The sequence below is a fragment of the Thunnus maccoyii genome, chromosome 14 (assembly GCF_910596095.1).
Source record: "Thunnus maccoyii chromosome 14, fThuMac1.1, whole genome shotgun sequence".
Taxonomy (NCBI): domain Eukaryota; kingdom Metazoa; phylum Chordata; class Actinopteri; order Scombriformes; family Scombridae; genus Thunnus; species Thunnus maccoyii.
The window spans coordinates 1,139,151-1,163,496 of NC_056546.1; the positions used below are offsets into that span (position 1 = coordinate 1,139,151).

A 24,346-nucleotide genomic window follows, 5' to 3' on the forward strand; every position below is an offset into this window, starting at 1 on the left:
ACACGAAACAAACTTCTACATCAACATATGAACATCTCAGTGTTGATCAGTGACACAAAGAAACTTTCAGGTGACTCAAGAGAAAGAAACCGAAACTTTCACTTCAGGATGTGAATGAAAACTGAACGGGACCCAGAACGGCGCCCTGCAGGACGCCACGAGGAACATCAGCTGCAACAAAATGTTCTGACAGCAGATTAGCTGATAAACTTTATGTCAAAACAAAAACTAAATTAAAAATATCCTTAAAAAACGAGATCTATGACAAAATGTTTTACATGATGATCAGAAAATATAAATAGAATAAAAACATCTTTAGTTTTTGTTGATTAAAATTTGATTAAAAATAATATTTTTGTCTAAAACACTAAAATAAAAATTAAATGTGTGTTTAGAGGCAGAGACGACCTTTGAGCCAAACACCTTTGAGTGATTTTTTTGTCACTCAAACAACAAACTGTCATGACAACACACACAATGTTACTAATTAGTTGATTATTTGATCAACAGATAGTTAATTATTTTGATAATCAAATCATAAGAAAGTAATCTTTTTAAGCAAAAATGGCTTCAGCTTCTTAAATGTGATGATTTGAAGTTTTCCTGTGTCATACATGATAATAAATGGAATATTTTGGACTGTTATAATAATAGTTAGTTTAATGTTATGGAGGTAAATGTTTGAGTCGCCGCCGTACCTTGAGGATCCAGGTGATCATGTCTTTGTGGACCTCCAGGTGAGGAGCATTCTGCAGACTCTCCAGCAGAGCCAGAACACTTCCTGAAGTACTGGGAGCTTCACCTGGACCTGAACACACACACACACACACTTCACTGATCCTGCACCTGGTTACAGTCTGTCTCCTGTTTGATTGATTGATTGATTGATTGATTGTCTGTGAATTTGTGTCCGTTACTTCACTGAACTGTGAAGTTCAATGACGGTCACGTCTTCAGTTTATGTATATATATGTATGTAGTGCTGTACAAGTGAAAGGCACAACAATAGAGATAAAATGACATCAGTGGTAAAAGGCACCAACAGAAGACAACAATGAAAGGTAATGATAAAATACAAATGTGCACAAATGTAAGACATGAAACAGAATAAATATTGTAAGATACATTTATAAATAAATAAATATGAGATTATAAAAAGTAATAAAGCCATTGAGAGCACTCAAAGGTCACTGTGTGACTTGTGTCTGTTCACAAATGACTGCTGCTGCATGTAGTAAACATGTTATTCTCAACATATTCTACTAGTGTGTGTGTGTGTGTGTGTGTGTGTGTGTACTGACGTGTGATCTTGCAGGTGTAGTTGAAAGTGACGTCATCGTATCCGCTGCTGTTCTCCAGCTGCTGCTGCTCCTCCAGCAGAGCCATGCCCACCAGGTGGAGCACCTGTACACACACACACACACACACACACACACACACACACACACACACACACACACACACACACACACACACACACACACACACACACACGTCATACATTAACTATTTACATGTTATTTCCTCATCAGAGAACTGTGGCGCCCCCTGTGGGTCAAACTGAGTTCAATGTTAAAGTTGTGATAATAGAGTTCAGAGACATCAGTCCTGCATGTTTGTACTTTATTGATCCGTTCGCTCAGTATTTTTTTTGTACCATATGACGTCTGCAGACTTCTGTAGAGACTGCACTCTCACATCATGTTCACACATACAGACTCAGAGTAGCAGCTTCCTCTCGTCTCCCAGTTACATGTTTAACAGTGAAAACAGCTCTCAGCTCTCTGATTGGTCAGTTAGTTTTTCTCGTTGCCGTTATACTGACGCATAAAGAACTAATTAATTTCGGGGTGATGTGTTTCCACACATTGTTTTCACGTCCTGATCGTCGTGATATCATATTGATTCAGAAAGCTTTGCACCGTCACGACTGGCTTTTTCCTGTTTTGTTTGAAGTGTTTTCACAAGAGTTGAGCTGGAGTTAAGGTTCGGTTTATACTTGATCAGAAACAGTTCGTACGACGTGCTGTCTGACCGCCGTCGTTCAGAACGGCCGCGTTGGATATTTGGGGTGAAAAGTCGGCTGTCACTGAGAGGGAGGGGAGATGTGATGTTGTTTAAATACGGGGACGACAGAGCGTTTTCTCTCAGTTGTTCACATGAAAAACAGAAACAGACCCCGGCTCCTCTCTCACCTCCACACAGCTGAACAATCACAGCGTGAAGTGGAAAAGTTACAGAAATGACCAAACACCGATCCGGCGCTGGAAAGGTGACGTTTCTGAAACTATCTGACTGTCCGACAAGCAGTAGAAGACTGTTTGAGTGTGTATGTGTGAACGGCCTGTACAAGAAAAGGACGTCTCATTCCTTGATTCCTCGTGTCTTTTCCTGCAGACATCAGTGAGAGAAACAATGAGAGTAACTGTGTGTGTGTGTGTGTGTGTGTGTGTGTGTGTGTGTGTGTGTGTGTGTGTGTGTGTGTGTGTGTGTGCGTGTGTGTGTGTGTGTGTGTGTGTGTGTGTGTGTGTGTGTCTCACCCTCTGCAGCATGGACTCTGTCCAGCCTCCGCCGCTGGGCTCCACAGCCCACTGCAGCACGGCTCCCTCCACAGCCAGCAGCACGTCACACTGCAGCAGGTTCACCAGGCTGCCGAACAGAGGACAGAGAGGGGGGGGCACTGGGGGCGGCAGGGCTGGTCAACACACACACACACACACACACACACACACACACACACACACACACACACACACACAGTTTCACATTTGGTCCAGACTGTCCAGTGATCAAAACCAGAACTTGAAAGATGGATTAAAAACTTCCCACAGAGAAGTTATGATTAAAGAAAACAAACGACTGTAATGATTTGTAGTTTATTCAGAGATTTAGATGTTGTGGTTTGAACCTGATTTTAGTTTATTGATGTGTTTTACTTTTGGAAGTTTAGTTGTTTAACTTCTCATATTTCTGCAGAGCTTCTACGCAGGTGAGAAAACACATCTTTGTGCTGTTTTGAATCCTTAAAGTCAAAGAAAATTGAATTCTTTCATTCTTTTTTGGTTGTTGATGTTTGATGTGTTGACCTGATCAGCTGATTAGTCTACAGGTGTGATACAGACACTCAGGTGTGTTGATGTTTGTATACATGTGAGACAGACAGGTGTGTTTACCTGTGTCCTCTCCGTTCTGTCTTCTCAGCTTCCTCTGAGCCTCCTCCGCCTGCACACACACACAAACATATCACGCACTGTTACCATGACAACACAGCACATATCATCACTGATCAATAACCCGTCAATAGCCCGATCGGTGTGTACCTTGGACTGGTCGGCTCTGCTGTAGTGATGGAAGTACAGGTTGAAGTGTTTGTTCCACTCCGGACGCAATTCATACAGACCTCGACCTGTCACACCCGGCTTCCTGCAAGTACAGGTGGAGGTGTTTTAAGGTGGACTGAGTGTTTCGTATTTAAGGTGGACTGATGTTTGTATTTAAGGTGGACTGATGTTTGTATTTAAGGTGGACTGATGTTTGTATTTAAAGTGGACTGAGTGTTTCATATTTAAGGTGGACTGATGTTTGTATTTAAGGTGGACTGATGTTTGTATTTAAGGTGGACTGATGTTTGTATTTAAAGTGGACTGATGTTTGTATTTAAGGTGGACTGATGTTTGTATTTAAGGTGGACTGATGTTTGTATTTAAAGTGGACTGATGTTTGTATTTAAAGTGGACTGATGTTTGTATTTAAGGTGGACTGATGTTTGTATTTAAGGTGGACTGATGTTTTTATTTAAGGTGGACTGATGTTTGTATTTAAGGTGGACTGATGTTTGTATTTAAGGTGGACTGAGTGTTGCATATTTAAGGTGGACTGATGTTTGTATTTAAGGTGGACTGATGTTTGTATTTAAGGTGGACTGATGTTTGTATTTAAGGTGGAAGTGCTGAAGAAAACAGACTGACTTGAATGAAGCAACGCTGTCGATGACTCGCTCCAGACCCGTCTCCTTATTACCCTGAAGAGAAGAAACAGATCAACTGTCTGAAGAGGAGGAGAAGTCAGACACGAAGAAAAAGAGCTGACAGACAGACAGGTAAACACACAGACAGACAGGTAAACACACAGACAGACAGGTAAACACACAGACAGACAGGTAAACACACAGACAGGTAAACACACAGACAGACAGGTAAACACACAGACAGACAGGTAAACACACAGACAGACAGGTAAACACACAGACAGGTAAACAGACAGACAGGTAAACACACAGACAGACAGGTAAACAGACAGACAGGTAAACACACAGATAGACAGGTAAACACACAGACAGACAGGTAAACACACAGACAGGTAAACAGACAGACAGGTAAACACACAGATAGACAGGTAAACACACAGACAGACAGGTAAACAGATAGACAGGTAAACACACAGACAGACAGGTAAACACACAGACAGACAGGTAAACACACAGACAGGTAAACAGACAGACAGGTAAACACACAGACAGACAGGTAAACAGACAGACAGGTAAACAGACAGACAGGTAAACACACAGATAGACAGGTAAACACACAGACAGACAGGTAAACACACAGACAGGTAAACAGACAGACAGGTAAACACACAGATAGACAGGTAAACACACAGACAGACAGGTAAACACACAGACAGGTAAACAGACAGACAGGTAAACACACAGACAGACAGGTAAACACACAGACAGACAGGTAAACACACAGACAGACAGGTAAACACACAGACAGACAGGTAAACACACAGACAGGTAAACAGACAGACAGGTAAACACACAGATAGACAGGTAAACACACAGACAGACAGGTAAACAGATAGACAGGTAAACACACAGATAGACAGGTAAACACACAGACAGACAGGTAAACACACAGATAGACAGGTAAACACACAGACAGACAGGTAAACACACAGACAGACAGGTAAACAGATAGACAGGTAAACACACAGACAGACAGGTAAACAGACAGACAGGTAAACACACAGACAGACAGGTAAACACACAGATAGACAGGTAAACACACAGACAGACAGGTAAACACACAGATAGACAGGTAAACAGATAGACAGGTAAACACACAGACAGACAGGTAAACACACAGACAGACAGGTAAACAGATAGACAGGTAAACACACAGACAGACAGGTAAACACACAGACAGGTAAACAGACAGACAGGTAAACACACAGACAGACAGGTAAACACACAGACAGACAGGTAAACACACAGACAGGTAAACAGACAGACAGGTAAACAGACAGACAGGTAAACACACAGATAGACAGGTAAACACACAGACAGACAGGTAAACACACAGACAGACAGGTAAACACACAGACAGACAGGTAAACACACAGACAGGTAAACAGACAGACAGGTAAACACACAGATAGACAGGTAAACACACAGACAGACAGGTAAACAGATAGACAGGTAAACACACAGACAGGTAAACACACAGATAGACAGGTAAACACACAGACAGACAGGTAAACAGATAGACAGGTAAACACACAGACAGACAGGTAAACAGACAGACAGGTAAACACACAGACAGACAGGTAAACACACAGATAGACAGGTAAACACACAGACAGACAGGTAAACACACAGATAGACAGGTAAACACACAGACAGACAGGTAAACACACAGATAGACAGGTAAACAGATAGACAGGTAAACACACAGACAGACAGGTAAACACACAGACAGACAGGTAAACAGATAGACAGGTAAACACACAGACAGACAGGTAAACACACAGACAGGTAAACAGACAGACAGGTAAACACACAGACAGACAGGTAAACAGACAGACAGGTAAACACTCAGACAGACAGGTAAACACACAGACAGACAGGTAAACACTCAGACAGACAGGTAAACACACAGATAGACAGGTAAACACTCAGACAGACAGGTAAACACACAGACAGACAGGTAAACACTCAGACAGACAGGTAAACACACAGACAGACAGGTAAACACACAGACAGACAAGTAAACACTCAGACAGACAGGTAAACACACAGACAGACAGGTAAACACACAGACAGACAGGTAAACACACAGACAGGTAAACAGACAGACAGGTAAACACACAGACAGACAGGTAAACAGACAGACAGGTAGGTGTCTCACGTTCTCGGGCAGAGCCTTCACCAGCTCGCTGTGAGCCATTGGTCTGATTGACAGCTGGTGGATGATTTCTCTTCTGACCTCATCGAAGGGCTCCACCTGGCCGACGCCAGCCACGTACCGCTCACCTGAGACACACACACACACAAATACACACACACACAAACACAGACTTAACCCAACAGCTTATTAAGCACGTAGGTGTGTGTGTAGCTGCACTGTTTGACTCTCCGACAGTAACCAGGTGACTACACTGCAGGTAAACATGTTCTGTGATTACATACGTAACCTGACTTCTCTGTTTGTGGTGACATAGATACGCAGTTTGCAGGTTCTGCTGTGCAGAACTAAAAATAATAAAACTTTCTTTTTAAATAAAGATGACGCAGCACAGACGGACTCACCGACGACCATGATGATGAGGTGAAGCATCTCCTCGATCAGAGTGTTGTTCTGCTGGACCACGTCCTGTCACACAGACAGGTGAGAGACAGACAGGTGGTCAGTAAACTCAGTAGAGTGTCAGTAGAGTCAGTACTGACCTTGTTAGCCTCTCTGTATCTTTTCCTGCAGTCTGTTACAGAGTCAGTAGAGTGTCAGTAGAGTCAGTACTGACCTTGTTAGCCTCTCTGTATCTTTTCCTGCAGTCTGTTACAGAGTCAGTAGAGTGTCAGTAGAGTCAGTACTGACCTTGTTAGCCTCTCTGTATCTTTTCCTGCAGTCTGTTACAGAGTCAGTAGAGTGTCAGTAGAGTCAGTACTGACCTTGTTAGCCTCTCTGTATCTTTTCCTGCAGTCTGTTACAGAGTCAGTAGAGTGTCAGTAGAGTGTCAGTACTGACCTTGTTAGCCTCTCTGTATCTTTTCCTGCAGTCTGTTACAGAGTCAGTAGAGTGTCAGTAGAGTCAGTACTGACCTTGTTAGCCTCTCTGTATCTTTTCCTGCAGTCTGCGGAGCTGAAAATGTGGAAAAGTTCAAATCGACTGAGAACGATCATCAGGAAGTGGTTTGGATCCATCATGGACGCTCCGGCCTACAAGAAAACACACAACAGAAAGACTTAAAGAGAGTTAACACACCTGAAACCAAACTACATCTACCATGTGACAGACTACAGGTAGAATCTGGTAGTAGAGTCAGTAGAGTCTGTAGTCTGGCTGTCAGTAGAGTCTGACAGTGTCAGTAGAGTCCGGTTGTGTCAGTAGAGTCTGACAGTGTCAGTAGAGTCCGGTTGTGTCAGTAGAGTCTGTAGAGTCTGGTTGTGTCAGTAGAGTCCTGTTGTGTCAGTAGAGTCCTGTTGTGTCAGTAGAGTCAGTAGAGTCCGGTTGTGTCAGTAGAGTCAGTAGAGTCCGGTTGTGTCAGTAGAGTCAGTAGAGTCCGGTTGTGTCAGTAGAGTCAGTAGAGTCAGTAGAGTCCGGTTGTGTCAGTAGAGTCAGTAGAGTCAGTAGAGTCCGGTTGTGTCAGTAGAGTCCGGTTGTGTCAGTAGAGTCTGGTTGTGTCAGTAGAGTCAGTAGAGTCAGTAGAGTCCGGTTGTGTCAGTAGAGTCCGGTTGTGTCAGTAGAGTCTGGTTGTGTCAGTAGAGTCTGGTTGTGTCAGTAGAGTCTGGTTGTGTCAGTAGAGTCCGGTTGTGTCAGTAGAGTCTGGTTGTGTCAGTAGAGTCAGTAGAGTCAGTAGAGTCCGGTTGTGTCAGTAGAGTCTGGTTGTGTCAGTAGAGTCTGGTTGTGTCAGTAGAGTCCGGTTGTGTCAGTAGAGTCCGGTTGTGTCAGTAGAGTCAGTAGAGTCAGTAGAGTCCGGTTGTGTCAGTAGAGTCTGGTTGTGTCAGTAGAGTCTGGTTGTGTCAGTAGAGTCCGGTTGTGTCAGTAGAGTCCGGTTGTGTCAGTAGAGTCAGTAGAGTCAGTAGAGTCCGGTTGTGTCAGTAGAGTCTGGTTGTGTCAGTAGAGTCTGGTTGTGTCAGTAGAGTCCGGTTGTGTCAGTAGAGTCCGGTTGTGTCAGTAGAGTCAGTAGAGTCAGTAGAGTCCGGTTGTGTCAGTAGAGTCTGGTTGTGTCAGTAGAGTCCGGTTGTGTCAGTAGAGTCTGGTTGTGTCAGTAGAGTCCGGTTGTGTCAGTAGAGTCCGGTTGTGTCAGTAGAGTCAGTAGAGTCAGTAGAGTCCGGTTGTGTCAGTAGAGTCCGGTTGTGTCAGTAGAGTCTGGTTGTGTCAGTAGAGTCAGTAGAGTCAGTAGAGTCCGGTTGTGTCAGTAGAGTCTGGTTGTGTCAGTAGAGTCCGGTTGTGTCAGTAGAGTCTGGTTGTGTCAGTAGAGTCTGGTTGTGTCAGTAGAGTCCGGTTGTGTCAGTAGAGTCCGGTTGTGTCAGTAGAGTCCGGTTGTGTCAGTAGAGTCAGTAGAGTCCTGTTGTGTCAGTAGAGTCAGGTTGTGTCAGTAGAGTCAGTAGAGTCCGGCTCTACCTGCAGCATGATGATGTCTTTGTCGAACATCTCCACTCTGCACTTGACGTTGTGGTAATAATAGATCTGAAACAGAAACAGAGGAAACTGAAGGAGGGAAATAAATCACTGGTGCATCAGCGTGGAGGGAATCCTTCACTCTCACTAATCAAAGTATTGACAATCACTTGTGAGCTCACCTGATTGATCAGAGAGAAGCCGTTCCTCCTCCACATCCCAGCATGCACCTGGGCACAGAGCACCAGGCAGCGCAGAGGTAGTTCGATCAGGAGGGGGGGACTGAGTTCACCCTGAGGACACACAAACACGCTTTAACACGTTATCACTGATGTATTGATCAGAAGGTGGAAGTGATCAGACGACTGTGTGATTGATTATATAGAAAAAGGCCCCGACCCCCACTCAGCTGAGTCGTTACTGACCAGTGGCAGCTGTTCAGGGAAACGAGACGCGACTTCTGTCCTGCTGAGGAGAACATGGAGACCTGAGGGAGGACGGGAGGAGGATCAGTTAGTGTCTGAGCCCACAGTAACCAATCAGCAGACAGGATCAATAAGTTTCATCCACTCGCAGCTCAAACTTGAACAGATTTAAAGAAAATGTTTATTTCTGTCATGTGACTATTAGCAGATAAACAGCTGGTGGCGCTAATCCTCCAGTCGCTGCCATTAAACCGTTGCAGAAGAAGAGACGACGTCATTAAAAGAGTCAAAGTTCAAACGATGGAAAACGTGATGGAAATATGACGTTTCTGTTCGTTTCATGTATCGATGTGAGGAAGGTTACAGTCTCCTCATCATCGCTCCACACAGATCTGATGTTTTCAGCACATTTAAGTCACATGATTCATGTCCGTCATCATTTATTCACTCAGTCTGTTTACATTTGAGCTGCTGTTACACCTCAGACAACAGGAAACTTTTTTTTTTTAAATTTCTGGTATTTTCCACTCTGTTTTTAAAAACTGTTGGATGTAAATTAACTTCCTGTTCAGGAAAGTGATCAAATCTGCAAATAAACACTCAGCAACCAAAACAAAAGATCCATTCATCAGCTGGACTGTGCCTCTGTTTTAATTCTGAATCCACATTTTGATCAACGACACAAACTTAAAAGTCCATTTTCCAGTTTCACCTTTATTATTATTATGGATTGTCTGTATTTAACCTTTTAAATCCACCTGACTGCTGTCAGCCTGTCGAACGAAACCAGCACAACTACACCTGGATCAGTTTTAAAGTCACATGATTCGTGTACATCATCATTCATTCACCAACACTTGCTTTTTATCCACACAACTACTTTTAAACCACAACAGTTTTTAAAAATATTTACACTTTTTTCCATGTTTTCTGCACAAATTGAATAGAAACACATTAGATTCATTCTGTCTGCTGTGGTGCAACACATGGAGAGCGTGTGTACATGGAGAGTGTGTGTACATGGAGAGTGTGTGTGTACATGGAGAGTGTGTGTACATGGAGAGTGTGTGTGTACATGGAGAGTGTGTGTGTTCATGGAGAGTGTGTGTACATGGAGAGTGTGTGTACATGGAGAGTGTGTTTACATGGAGAGTGTGTGTGTACATGGAGAGTGTGTGTATTAGTGTGTGTAGTTACCTGCCAGCAGTCTGCAGACCGGCAGGTGTATGGACACTTTGTCCTGAGACACCTGGTACCTGAAGGTCTCCACGCAGTGACCGGCCAGACTCAAGCTGATTGGCTGCTCACCGTCTGGAAGGCCACTATGACAGTGACTGAGCGCGCTCAGACACCTCCTGTAGGCGTCGATCAGCACACGCTCCTGACACACAAACACACACAGGTACTGTCAGTGAGGTCAATGTGATTATAGTATTATAAATATAAATGTAATATAACCCAGAACTCTACACATATGTACACATGTAACAGTCCCTCCAGGATTTCAGAGTTTTTTGTGATTATTGCAACAAAAAATGTTTAATTTTGCAGCAGTTTTTCTCAAAAACTGCAATTCAATTTGCGATGTTTTATGTGCTGTTATTGCAGTAAAACTGCAGGAATTGACAAAAAAAATAATAGCAATTTTTAAAAAATGACTACCAATGAAGAGTCATATGTAATGACTTCATTGAATAAAAAGCATCCTGCAGATCACAGAAACAGCTGGTTCAGCTCGAATGTTTAATGTATTTTCTGAACATGAGAACCATGAGGACTCAAAGTTCTACAGAAAAGAAAATACTGTACTTGAGTTCCATTTATAACCTTTATTAAATAAACTTCCAGCTCAACATTAGCATCAGATAAAAGTTTCAGATAATAGTTTCATGTTTATGTTTGAGGTAGATTATGTCTGAACAACTTCAGCTTGTATTCTTCTGCAGTGCAGCAGCTTTAAACGTTCCAACAGCAACTTTAACTTCTACATGATAGCGTGTAATTAGGAGTGATGAAGTGAAAAAACAGCTGCAGTGATGAAACTCGGTCAGAACTGAATAAAACATGTATTTTTCTGCTTTAAGTTCATTGTGAGAAAAACACGAGGGATAGATTCTGTCAGCCGGCAGCTAGCTTAAACTCTCAACACGCTACAGTAAACACAAGCAAGGTGACGGTCACATGACCAACAGAAGTGGCCCTGATAGGTTATTTGTACAGTAGAGTGTTGAAGATGCGACTCTCTAGCAGGCAGGAAACAGTGGCTCAAAAGTAAAGTGCTGCTCTGTGTTCTGGAAATTGAACATAGAGCCACTTTTAGGTGCGACCAACCAGCTGGAAAGTAGAAGAACTAGAAGCTGTCTGTGCAGTCTGGACTCATATGTGACACACAGACAGGTCACATGTATGTTGTCATGTATGTTGTATGTTGTCTCACATCAGTTGAGCACCACTCCTGGATCATGGAGATGATGTGGGTCAGTTTCATCTGCAGAGTGAACGCTGCCTCCCACTCAGGCTCCATCTCTATGTGCTGTCCCACCTGTCTCACCACCGGGTCCATGCCCTGACACACAGACAGGTTCAGAGAGAGACAGACAGGTTCAGAGACACACAGATAGGTTCAGAGAGAGACAGACAGGTTCAGAGAGAGACAGACAGGCTCAGAGACACACAGATAGGTTCAGAGAGAGACAGACAGGTTCAGAGACACACACACAGGTTCAGAGACACACAGACAGGTTCAGAGAGAGACAGACAGGTTCAGAGACACACAGACAGGTTCAGAGACACACACACAGGTTCAGAGACACACACACACAGGTTCAGAGAGAGACAGACAGAGTCTACCTGTACAGGTGTCAGACGGTGTACAGGTGTCAGACAGTGTACAGGTGTCAGACAGTCTACCTGTACAGGTGTCAGACGGTGTACAGGTGTCAGACGGTCTACCTGTACAGGTGTCAGACAGTCTACCTGTACAGGTGTCAGACGGTGTATAGGTGTCAGACAGTCTACCTGTACAGGTGTCAGACGGTGTATAGGTGTCAGACAGTCTACCTGTACAGGTGTCAGACGGTCTACCTGTACAGGTGTCAGACGGTGTACAGGTGTCAGACGGTCTACCTGTACAGGTGTCAGACGGTCTACCTGTACAGGTGTCAGACGGTGTACAGGTGTCAGACGGTCTACCTGTACAGGTGTCAGACGGTGTACAGGTGTCAGACGGTCTACCTGTACAGGTGTCAGACGGTCTACCTGTACAGGTGTCAGACGGTGTACAGGTGTCAGACGGTCTACCTGTACAGGTGTCAGACGGTCTACCTGTACAGGTGTCAGACGGTGTACAGGTGTCAGACGGTCTACCTGTACAGGTGTCAGACGGTCTACCTGTACAGGTGTCAGACGGTGTACAGGTGTCAGACGGTCTACCTGTACAGGTGTCAGACGGTGTACAGGTGTCAGACGGTCTACCTGTACAGGTGTCAGACAGTCTACCTGTACAGGTGTCAGATGGTCTACCTGTACAGGTGTCAGACGGTGTACAGGTGTCAGACGGTCTACCTGTACAGGTGTCAGGTGTATCTCTGTGTTACCTGCATGCACTTGAGCAGCTCCAGAAATGAATCCAGACCTTCCAGGAACTTCTCTCTGAGCTCATCGCTCCACTCACAGGGACGACTGATGAGGACGTACCTGAACACAAACAAACTGGTTTCACTGGTGTATAACTGATATATAACTGGTTTATAACTTGTATATAATTGTATATAACTGGTGTTACTGATAAACAAATGGTGTTACTGGTGTATAACTAGTGTTACTGGTATATAATGGTTATGATGGTTACTTAAGGTCTCCAATAAGGCTCTGGACTCGTCCGAACTTGAAGGCCTGCTGGGCGGTGTAGCGGTCGAACTGGAAGCGTCCCTGCAGGTCTCTGTGACGGAGGTGATCCACAAACGTCCTGATGATGGTGGTCATCAGGTTCTCCTCCACCATCAGCATCCGGGCCTGACACACACACACACACACACACACACACACACACACACACACACACACACACACACACACACACACACACACACACACACACACACACACACACACACACACACACACACCAATCCAAAATCCTTTGAAGATCAGACCGGTTGAATTAAAGGGACATTTCACTGATTTTACACATCATAGATCAGTATACTGGTCCGTGTTAGTGGTCAGCCTGTGATAGGGTGATGAGGACTAACCAGGACCAGTAAACTCAACCCGTTAGTTCTTGTCAACCAGTAGAAACAGTTGTATGATATCGCCTGATGATGTCACAGTAACAGCATCAATTAACAGACATGACTGTTTATCTGCAGAAAAAAAAAGAAGCATTGAAGACATCTGACTGTTTAAAGCTCTGAGTTAATTCATGATTTTAATCTGTTGATGAACATGAACGTGATGATACCTTGTTGACAAACAGAGCTCAGCTCATTGTGCAGTCATTTTCAGCCTGTCCCACTCATATATACAACTATGAGACCCGTCTAATTAACTTGATATATCATCCAGGCCTACATCAAACCACCTCTGGAGGGTTGAGACACACTGGCCAGATGTGTAAAAGGTGGAAATACTTTATTCTTCCCAGCTGTAGCTACATGAGGAAGCGCTCTGTTTGTCTCTACAGGGTCTGTCTCTGTATGAACAGCAGCCGAGGTTACTCTGACATTACAAACTCTGTCATGTGTTTTAAATCACTTCTTCAAACTCTTTTAAACTGTGACTACATTTTTATCCTGTTTTGGTTTTATTTATCTGCACCAGTCATTGTTAGTTTTATTTTGTGTTGTACTTTTTAATTCTGTATGTAATCTAATGTTACAGTTTACTCTGTTGGTTTTACTGTTTAGAAAAGTGCTACATACATAAATAAAGTTATTATTATTATATTAATAGAATAAGTTCTTCTTCTTCTGGTGTTTTTGTCAGTTACCAAACAGCTTCAGGTGAATGAGCTCCTCCTTCTGGACTGGAGGAGAGTCGACCCTGATATTCATACATGTGACGGAGTGTAAATGAAAGCCTGGATTTGATCTGATATGAGACACTTGAAGTGGAAATGATGTCTGAATGACTCTGTGATGATGTCACCTCCAACACAAACCCGACTGAACTCACCAGTGACGGGACGGTGAATATTTGCACTGACAGGTCAGTGATGGAGAACTCACGGTCGTGGTCGTCTTTCACGTAGTCGTTCTGCAAGCGTTCATAGCTCTACCAGCAGGAGAGAGAGAGACAGGCAGAGAGAGAGAGAGAGAGACAGAGAGAGAGAGAGAGAGAGAGACAGACAGAGAGACAGAGAGGTGTGTGGAGGTGCAGAGGAGGAGCAGGAGTTGTACTCACCATGGTCGGCACGGTGAACAGCTGAACAGACAGTGACGTCACTGACACCACTCGCTCGTGGTCGTCCTCCATAAAATCTGTCTGGAGGCGTCTGTAGTTCTAGAGGGGGACGACATTTCACCTCCGGGTCAGAGGTCGCTGCTGCCGGGCCGACGCCCCCCCAAACCCCCCCAAATTAACCCCGACTGACACTGAAATGTCCAGAGTTTAACCTCCATCCTACCTTCAAGTGTTGTGATTTATCTTCTATATCTTCCTCATTATTGACCAAAAACACCGTCCTGCTGCCAGAAACACTCACTACAGCACCAAATGCAGATTCATCCGCCACTAAAAATAGTCCCAAACAAATGCCCTGTTTCCTTCTGTTTGTTTGACCGCAGTGATCAGCTGTTTCAGGGAATAACAGACTTTTTACAAAATAAAACTACACTGCCCTCTAAAGGCAGAGAGCAGCTACTGCACACAATAAACACAAACATCCAAAACGAATCACTGCTACAAAACATAAATAAATAAGATAATAAAATGCAGATATTAAAGTCAGCCTTTGGATAATCTAACTGTTAACTTTACATATGCATGAGACACACCTGCTCTGTGCTGCTCTCTGGGATTGGAGGATAAAAACAACAACAACAACAACAACAACAACAACAACACCGAGTGTGTATCATCATCAGCTTTAACACGCAACTAACAATTATTTTCATTATCGATTAAGCTGCAGATTATTTTCTCAATGAATCGATTTGTATATAAAATGTCAGAACATAGAAAAATAATAGTGGTTATAATTTCCCCCCCCAGGGTCAAAGGTGACGTCTCCAAAAGATGTTCTATCATGTACGACAAATACAAACATTTGATCAGCCGGCTTCCATCTTTAACATAAACACAGATCATCATTATGTTTCATAGTAATCTGTTAAATGTGTGTGTGTTAAAGGATCTGTGGTGTTTGTGATCACATCAGACCACATGTGCTAGCGATTAAAATCAGCTGATCGTATCCAACATGTAGATGAACCAGTCAGATCCGATCAATACATCAGAGCTCGTATTTATTTATCAAACTGGTTTTGAGTGTAAAAGTCAGTTAAAATATCAGAGAAATGATCTAAATCTCATTGATCAGGATCAATAATACATTACTGAAGCACACAACTTCATGTTATTACATATTTATATGTTCATACATGATCAATAGATTAGATTGTTGTTCATTTCACAAACATTTGAAGATTTGACACAAAGAGAACGGTCGGTATTGATCCAAATCTCTGATCAGATATTCTTCTATGTGATCAATTGGAGGAAGTTTTTGCTCGCTGCTTTTGCGTTGCTGAACGCCTCGAGTTGACAAAAACATCGACTCGAGAGCAGAAAAGCGCCCGATGTCATTTGCGTTGTTTTTTCCCCCCATTGTCCAATCGGATGAATCGGGAGGCGGGACATCAGTCACGGAGGACAAACCAGAGGTGGCAGGAGCTGTATGGTAACCATAGTTACCATGATCTGACCAGAAAACAGCAGCCTGGGGTCAAGTTTACTTCACAGCAACAGTTATAAGCTAAGGACAGGTGATTCGATGGTTGCCTAGCAACAATTAAATTGTAGGCTTCAACAAAAAAAAAAGGCAGTGAGATGCGTCTTCCAAAGCGCGCTCTGTCTGATCATCTTCATCTTCGGTTTGTTCTGAGGTTCATTCATACAGGTTTGATCAATATAGGACCTGATCAGTGGTTCAATAGATGAAGTGTATTGATCGGCGTCAGCATTGATCAGACTTCAACTGTTTGTAAACAGTTTTTATTCTCAAGTTTGTGAGTAAACGTGAAGCAATTTTTTGATCTTACACGGAAGCTCAACATTTAGCAGTTTGATAAATAAATACGAGCCCAAGTGTATGGATCAGGTGTATGGATCAGGTGTATGGATCAGGTGTATGGATCAGGTGTCTGGATCAGGTGTATGGATCAGGTGTATGGATCAGGTGTCTGGATCAGGTGTCTGGATCAGGTGTATTGATCAGGTGTATTGATCAGCTGTATGGATCAGGTGTATGGATCAGGTGTATAGATCAGGTGTATAGATCAGGTGTATGGATCAGGTGTATGGATCAGGTGTCGGGATCAGGTGTCGGGATCAGGTGTCTGGATCAGGTGTATGGATCAGGTGTATGGATCAGGTGTATGGATCAGGTGTCTGGATCAGGTGTATGGATCAGGTGTATGGATCAGGTGTATGGATCAGGTGTCTGGATCAGGTGTCTGGATCAGGTGTATTGATCAGCTGTATGGATCAGGTGTATGGATCAGGTGTATAGATCAGGTGTATAGATCAGGTGTATGGATCAGGTGTATGGATCAGGTGTATGGATCAGGTGTATGGATCAGGTGTCTGGATCAGGTGTCTGGATCAGGTGTATAGATCAGGTGTCTGGATCAGTTGTATGGATCAGGTGTATAGATCAGGTGTATTGATCAGGTGTATGGATCAGGTGTATAGATCAGGTGTCTGGATCAGGTGTATGGATCAGGTGTATTGATCAGGTGTATAGATCAGGTGTATGGATCAGGTGTATGGATCAGGTGTATGGATCAGGTGTATAGATCAGGTGTATGGATCAGGTGAATGGATCAGGTGTATAGATCAGGTGTATTGATCAGGTGTATAGATCAGGTGTATAGATCAGGTGTATGGATCAGGTGTATGGATCAGGTTTGTTACCTTGGCAAACTGGATGGCGAAGATCTTCTTGTACTTGAGGTCCATGAGGAGGCTGTTCATCAGCAGCTGGTGGTAGATGTTCCTCGCTCCTACAGAGAGAACGAGAGGAGCTTCATGAGTCAGCTAGCGGGTAGAAACAGGCGACATCATGATTATTTTTTACTGACGGATGAAAAACGACACCTTTCCACATCTTGGAGTCGTTGAGCATCAGCCGGTCGACCAGCGAGGAGTTTTCTCCTTCTGGACCTTCCTGAAGTCCCACCTGACACAGAATCCGCCTCAGACCGTCTGAAACACAGCGATTACATGTTTACGATGCACAGCAGCAGCCACACACACACACACACACACACAGAGGAGGATTATGGGTAATGAAGTCCAGACGTACCTGAGTACTGAATGATCTGTCCCAACCAGCTGAGAGCTTTCAGAGCGAAACACTGATGAGCAACGACAGATGAGTGCATCACCTGAACTCTGAGAGGCTTCGACTGACGGCTGGTGTTCCTCTGAGGGAGAGAACCAAGAGGTTAGAAATGATCCTCCACCGTCCGCAGAGAACGGCAGTTCACCTGAGTAACCAGGTGAGTCAACAGGTGAGCAGAAACCTGAAGCTTCATCCGTCACAGGACAAGATGGAAATGTAGAAACTGAACAAGAAAGTTGTTTTATATCAAACATGCACAACTTCAAACAGTCTCCACCTGAGTGTACAGGCTCATTAACATAAAGACACGCCCACAGAACTCCAAATATGGTCAAATATGATCAGACACTCACCACTATAACAGACTTGGCTTGTTCACAGAACTGGAAATCTCCATATCGAACCGACTTCCTTCCCTACACACACACACACACACACACACACACACACACAGGTAAACATTACAACATGTGACATCACCACTGATCTGACAGAGCTTCATCACACAGGTGTAATCAGACAGGTGAGCTTCATCAGACAGTAAACATACGTCTCGGTCCACAGTGGTGGCGAAGCTGACGGCTTCTTTCTGGCTGCAGTTGACGGCTTTCTGCAGAGTGTAGATCACCTGTTCATAGGTGTGGACTTCATCATTAAACAGCATGCAGTAGTAGGTGTCTCCTCTCTCCCTGCACACACACACACACACACACACACACACACACAGGAAGTATCAGTACACACAGTAACAAGTATAAAAACGCTACAAACACCTGGAGGAGCTTTAACAGTTGATACCGATTTATAGATCATGTTTTTTGTGACATTTGTCACCAGTGTTGGACAGTAATGCATTACAATAATGTAATTACTTTTTTCAGTATCGTGCGTGTGTGTGTGTGTGTGTGTGTGTGTGTGTGTGTGTGTGTGTGTGTGTGTGTGTGTGTGTGTGTGCGTGCGCATGCATACGGTGGTTCCAGTCCTGCAGGTAGCTGGTCCTCCTGATCCCAGGTCAGCATGTCTACAGCGTACTTCAGGATGATGGAGAAGATGTTGTAACTGCGGGCGACCATGTCAGCCGGCAGCTGGGCTACGGGGTCCTGAAGGGACAAACAACACAGAGTGTTCAGACTGCCAGCGTGCCCTGCAGCAAGGCACCGGCGCACACACACACACAGACAGACAGGTGGGAGCTGTCTCACCTCCTCTGTGTCTCTGTTGTTGGGGGTGGGGGTGTGTTTCTGGCAGTAAGGACCCTTCTTCCAGGCCTCAGCGTCTCCACAGTCACAAAAACCTCCACCTCCTGACGTGGTCATCTGTAACACACACACACACACACACACACACACACACACACACACACACACAGTCAGGTGTGTCACATGCAGCAGTCGTGCCGCTGTCAGCTGCAGCGTGTCGCAGCCTCAGCAGCTCTTTGTGCAGGTGACAGGTCGACCTCTGACCTCTCAGAGCTGCAGCTCATCATCACATCCTGCTGATCTACGGCAGCGTTCACACACAGACTGTCATGAAGACGAGTCAGACTCAGAGTGAGGGAGTAAAACTTTATTTATACTATTAAGGAGAGAGACAGTTACAGTATGCAACAGTTATAAACGCAGAAAAAAAAAAACAGTATCTGTGTGTTGAGGATGGTTGTACAGCTCGTCTCCCCACAGAGAAGACAGAAAGTTAGAGTGAGATGAAATCAGACGGTCGTCCTCTGTGTTTGGACAATCTAAAGCTCTTTTCACACATCAGGAATCTGCTGCTTCATCTGTTACACTGGTGCTTTTTGTCTGTGAGCTTCACAGCGATTACACTGTACACCAGTCTGAAACTCCAGCAGGACATGAACACAGCATTAAGGACTACAAACAGTCAAGACTTCCTGGTTTTAGGACTACAAACTAGATTGAATTTTATAATTGATCACTTTGCCTGACAGAAACACTGCTTGCTGATTGACAGAAATACAAGTTAGCATAGCACAGTTAGCATAGTTAAAGCTAAAAGCAAAGCAAACTTTATTTATATAGTGTATTCCAGGAGAGAGTCAATACAGCATATATACATATACACATGAATGTAGACAAACACAGTAGAAACACTCTGAACATGTCCATCAATCAGCATAACTGACGACGACTGACGACGCTGCACGCACACATTTAAAATGAGCGATGACAGGACGTTTCATTTAAATAGATTTCAGTTTAAAAAAAATACTTATTTATCAATTTTCTGAGCCGAGCAGATTTGTGACCTTTGTAATAGGGATGCACGATATTATCGGCACATCATCGATATCGGCCGATATAAGCTCTAAAATGAAATATCAGCATCAACCCGAAATTAACAATTTCTGCCGATTATGAGAGGACGATTTGTCGCCTTCTCCTCCACCGCCCTCCACTGACGGTCCCGGTGTTTCCTCCGCAGGCTCCACTTCACTCAAGCTGCCCGTCAGACCCGCTGCTGCTTCCCACTTTAACCTGCGGAGCGTTAGCAGCAGCAGCATGACCGGAGGCTAGCTGGCTAGCCTCTCAGCTAACGTTAGCCTCGGCTCTCCGTGTGGATCCAACCGGAGCACCGAGCCCCGGTTTGTTATTCAGGTTAAAGTGGGAAGAAGCAGCAGGTCTGACGGGCGGCTGAGTGAAGTGCAGCCTGCAGAGGAAACACCGGGACCGTCAGGATGAAACAGTCCGTTGAGGAGCTGCTACTATGATCGGCTGCACAGATAGGAAACACCTCGGCTGACAGGATGTACCTCTCTGTTTAGAAAAAAAAAACTTTTTGGTTTATAACGGCGGTTGGCAACCAGCGTATTAGGTGCATTAGCGCCACCTTCTGGACCAGAGATTAAATCCTACACATTAATCCTGTCTGTCTAATAAACTCAATGAAAACTCTACTGCTGCTCCCACTTGGCAGGTTCATTAAAGTTTTAATGCTGAGCTCCTGAATCCAGTCTTCCTCAGTTCTTCCTTCATATATTGTCTTTCTTGATCATATTTAGTACAATCTATGCTTGCATGCATAATAGTCTCCTCAGAATATGTTCATATATCGGCATCAATCGGCCACAGTGAGTTGGAAATATCAGCATAACGGCAAAAAATCCAATATCATGCATCCCTAGTTTGTAATGTTTATCAGTAGAGCTGCAACAATTAGTCAATTAATCGATTACTTGCCAACTATTATATTAATCACCAACTACTTTGGTAATCAATTAATCATTTTGAGGATTTTTTTAAGAAAAAAAAAGTCGTAATTCTCTGATTTCAGCTTCTTAAATATGAATATTTTCTGGTTTCTTTAGTCTCTGTGACAATAATAATCTATAACAATAGACAACAGTTTACTTATAGACTAATTGATTAACTGAGAAAACAATCGATAGATTAATCAATAATGAATAATTGTTAGTTTTAGCTGTTGTCGAGGCTGACGACTACATTAATACATTAATACGTCAAATGATAAAATAACCTCCATCCATACTAACAGGCCTGAAGACGCTTGTCACATGACCATTCATGTACATTGGCCCAAACAGGAAGCACATTTTCTACTCTGCGGTCGGTTGCTTAGTTTCAGAAAATACAAGACAGCAAGTTCAGCGACGCCTGTAATTTGTTATCCATGTTGAATTAACCAGCGCTAGTCCAGGCTGATGTCATTTGTTTTCTTTCGGAAAAGGGTCACGTGATAGGAGGAGGGCGACCAATCAGGGAAGGACATGTTATGACTGATAAGACCCAATCAGGCAGCGAATGTCTGCGTCAAGTCTCCGTTTCCGCCCGTCCAGACTAAAACGCGATCCAGGAGTTTTTAAACTAAAACGAGGTCAGCAGAGTCTCTGTTTTAGAGGTTTGAAAACACGTGAACGTGTGAACGTTGGGCACAAACGCAGCAAAAGTTATACAGTTTAAAATGAAAATATTAGTGTGGATGTAGCCTGAAAGACGACGGCCGCTAGATGCTCCAACTGACTCAACTTATCTCTAGAAATACTGAGTCATTGTTTCTTTTAATGAGTCATTTTGGTCTCAGTCTCTAAATTCAGACCATCTAATAAGTGTGCTGGTGATCATTTATGAAATTATTGCTCCGTTAATAAGATTTGAAGACTCATAGTAGCTTTGATGTCTGCTGTGTGGGTGTTGATTGACAGTTGGCTCACCTGCTGCTCTGGAACTGAGTCGCACTATTGTTGCAATATTTCACTTTAAGTTTAATGTGACTTGATTAAGATACCTAGCTAGAGTAGCTACAGTAGCAACGTCAGTATTTACACCTGTGTTTTTCCTGCTTCAGGTAAGATGTGAACCAGGAAGTCCTGCACACTTCTCAAGTCTTTCAATTAAGATGTTACGGTCGAAGCGATCATTGGTTAATCTTCCATGAAACTACAAAGATCTTATAAAACATCACAAATATGCAACAATATGCACATCGATGCACACCACAGAGTAGCACCTGCTGCCTCTGAGTAACTCACAACAGGTGAACGACAGGTGTGGCGTTGGGCGGAGCCTGTGTCTACCTGTGTGTCACATTTCTGCTCTCACATCAACCATCTGCTGCTGAGTCTGACACAGGTAGGTGTGTGTGTGTGTGTGTGTGTGTGTACTCACCCTGTATCGATGGTCTTTATGAACGCTGCCGAGGAAACACTGCATGCACAGAACACAGGTGGGATCAGCTGCACACTCCCTACACACACACACACACACACACACACACAGAGAAACATACAGACAGATTTTGGTTAATACCTGGACTGTGTGTGTGTGTGTGTGTGTGTGTGTGTGTGTTACCTGCAGGAGTAGGTGTGTGTGTGTGTGTTTGTGTGTGTGTGTGTGTGTATGTGTGTGTTACCTGCAGGAGTAGGTGTGTGTGTGTGTGTGTGTGTGTGTGTGTGTGTGTTACCTGCAGGAGTAGGTGTGTGTGTGTGTGTGTGTGTGTTACCTGCAGGAGTAGGTGTGTGTGTGTGTGTGTGTGTGTGTTACCTGCAGGAGTAGGTGTGTGTGTGTGTGTGTGTGTGTGTGTGTTACCTGCAGGAGTAGGTGTGTGTGTGTGTGTGTGTGTGTGTTACCTGCAGGAGTAGGTGTGTGTGTGTGTGTGTGTGTGTGTGTGTGTGTGTGTGTGTGTTACCTGCAGGAGTAGGTGTGTGTGTGTGTGTGTGTGTTACCTGCAGGAGTAGGTGTGTGTGTGTGTGTGTGTGTGTGTGTGTGTGTGTGTGTGTGTGTGTTACCTGCAGGAGTAGGTGTGTGTGTGTGTGTGTGTGTGTGTGTTACCTGCAGGAGTAGGTGTGTGTGTGTGTGTGTGTGTGTGTGTTACCTGCAGGAGTAGGGGTGTGTGTGTGTGTGTGTGTGTGTGTGTGTGTGTGTGTTACCTGCAGGAGTAGGTGTGTGTGTGTGTGTGTGTGTGTGTGTGTGTGTGTTACCTGCAGGAGTAGGTGGGCTCTCCCACCTTGAACACGTGTCCACACAGCGGTGACGGCTGGTTGTTCTCCTGCAGGAGCGCCAGGCCGGCGGCCGGCTCCTCCCCCAGCAGGAGCCACTCCAGAGGAGCCAGGAGGAGCAGCTGACAGGCCAGCTCCTCCCTCTGCTCCTCCCTCTGCTCCTCTCTGCTGCTGCACCCGCTCGGCCCCAAGCAAAGGATTCTGGGTACATACAGGGCCAGGTGACGGTGCACCTCCTGCTGAAGATCTGCTGCTGCCATCCATTGCTGAGGAAGAAGAGGGGGAGAGGAGGAGAAGAGGATGAGCATGAGAGGAGGGCAGGAGAGGAGGAGAAGAGGAGGAGAGGACGAGCAGGAGAGGAGGAAGAGAAGAGGAGGAAGAGGAGAGGAGGAGAAGGAGGAAGAGGGGGAGAGGAGATCAATATTTTTTTCTAAATACTCAAAGACACTAAAAAAAACTTTATGTCCAACAGATGTCCTGTACAACAGTAGTACTACAATACAGTGTACTACACTATAGTGTACTGTACGATAGTGTACTGCATTACAATGTAGTATACTATTATTATAGTGTACTGTTTTATAATGTAGTGTACTACAGTGTACTGTTTTATAATGTAGTGTACTACAGTGTACTGCTTTATAATGTAGTGTACTACAGTGTACTGCTTTATAATGTAGTGTACTACAGTGTACTGTAGTATTTACAGTACAGCAGCAGATCTGCAGATCAGATTAATGAGCTTGTTAGTGTGACCTGCTGAGACTCAGTGACACACTGACCTGGATCACTACCTGACACACTGCTAACGCTGAGCTAACACTGAGCTAACGCTGAGCTAACACTGAGCTAACGCTGAGCTAACACTGAGCTAACACTGAGCTAACACTGAGCCAACACTGAGCTAACACTGAGCCAACACTGTCACATAACAGGCTGCTGTCCTGGAAAACACCTCCGGTCATTATAGACTGAATATTTATTTTTATCTTCATGTCTGAACAGTATTTTAAACATCAATAACAACACATACGACTGGTTTTACTAATATTGAATTTACGGGTGTTTATACCTGGATTTTTCAGGTATTTAATTCACTATCACTTAACAAAAATTAACTTTACTCATTTAAATGTATAAACAACTTCTCAACTGAATCTCCAGAGAATGTAACAGTGATAGTATTTGGTGGTTCAGTTCTACTGTCTAAAAAAATAAACACAAATTAAAACAAAATGTGTTGCAGCCTGAGCTCTTAAAC

The 24,346-nt window shown here is 44.1% G+C and overlaps 1 protein-coding gene across 3 annotated transcripts in view; it reads right to left on the minus strand.

Annotated features, from left to right (window-relative positions):
• Window positions 1-24,346, minus strand: part of ubr2 (ubiquitin protein ligase E3 component n-recognin 2) — a 34,106-nt gene that overhangs the window by 8,717 nt on the left and 1,043 nt on the right. The window contains exons 2-27 of one of the 3 annotated variants that reach the window (XM_042432418.1): window positions 23,068-23,351; window positions 22,256-22,334; window positions 18,815-18,928; window positions 18,582-18,712; window positions 18,163-18,301; window positions 17,966-18,028; window positions 17,574-17,694; window positions 17,366-17,473; window positions 17,183-17,271; window positions 14,222-14,320; window positions 12,897-13,060; window positions 12,643-12,742; window positions 11,484-11,612; window positions 10,244-10,427; window positions 9,047-9,108; window positions 8,804-8,914; window positions 8,625-8,690; window positions 7,100-7,216; window positions 6,590-6,653; window positions 6,189-6,313; window positions 3,969-4,021; window positions 3,321-3,423; window positions 3,174-3,222; window positions 2,541-2,695; window positions 1,302-1,404; window positions 699-808 (exon numbers count right to left, since the gene is read on the minus strand). In XM_042432418.1, coding sequence (XP_042288352.1) covers window positions 699-808; window positions 1,302-1,404; window positions 2,541-2,695; window positions 3,174-3,222; window positions 3,321-3,423; window positions 3,969-4,021; window positions 6,189-6,313; window positions 6,590-6,653; window positions 7,100-7,216; window positions 8,625-8,690; window positions 8,804-8,914; window positions 9,047-9,108; window positions 10,244-10,427; window positions 11,484-11,612; window positions 12,643-12,742; window positions 12,897-13,060; window positions 14,222-14,320; window positions 17,183-17,271; window positions 17,366-17,473; window positions 17,574-17,694; window positions 17,966-18,028; window positions 18,163-18,301; window positions 18,582-18,712; window positions 18,815-18,928; window positions 22,256-22,334; window positions 23,068-23,351 — 2,922 coding nt within the window. Of the gene's footprint in view, window positions 1-698; window positions 809-1,301; window positions 1,405-2,540; window positions 2,696-3,173; window positions 3,223-3,320; window positions 3,424-3,968; window positions 4,022-6,188; window positions 6,314-6,589; window positions 6,654-7,099; window positions 7,217-8,624; window positions 8,691-8,803; window positions 8,915-9,046; window positions 9,109-10,243; window positions 10,428-11,483; window positions 11,613-12,642; window positions 12,743-12,896; window positions 13,061-14,221; window positions 14,321-14,449; window positions 14,549-17,182; window positions 17,272-17,365; window positions 17,474-17,573; window positions 17,695-17,965; window positions 18,029-18,162; window positions 18,302-18,581; window positions 18,713-18,814; window positions 18,929-22,255; window positions 22,335-22,716; window positions 22,723-23,067; window positions 23,352-24,346 lie in introns of those variants that run through there. The other 2 variants (XM_042432419.1, XM_042432421.1) reach the window with 2 other exon arrangements.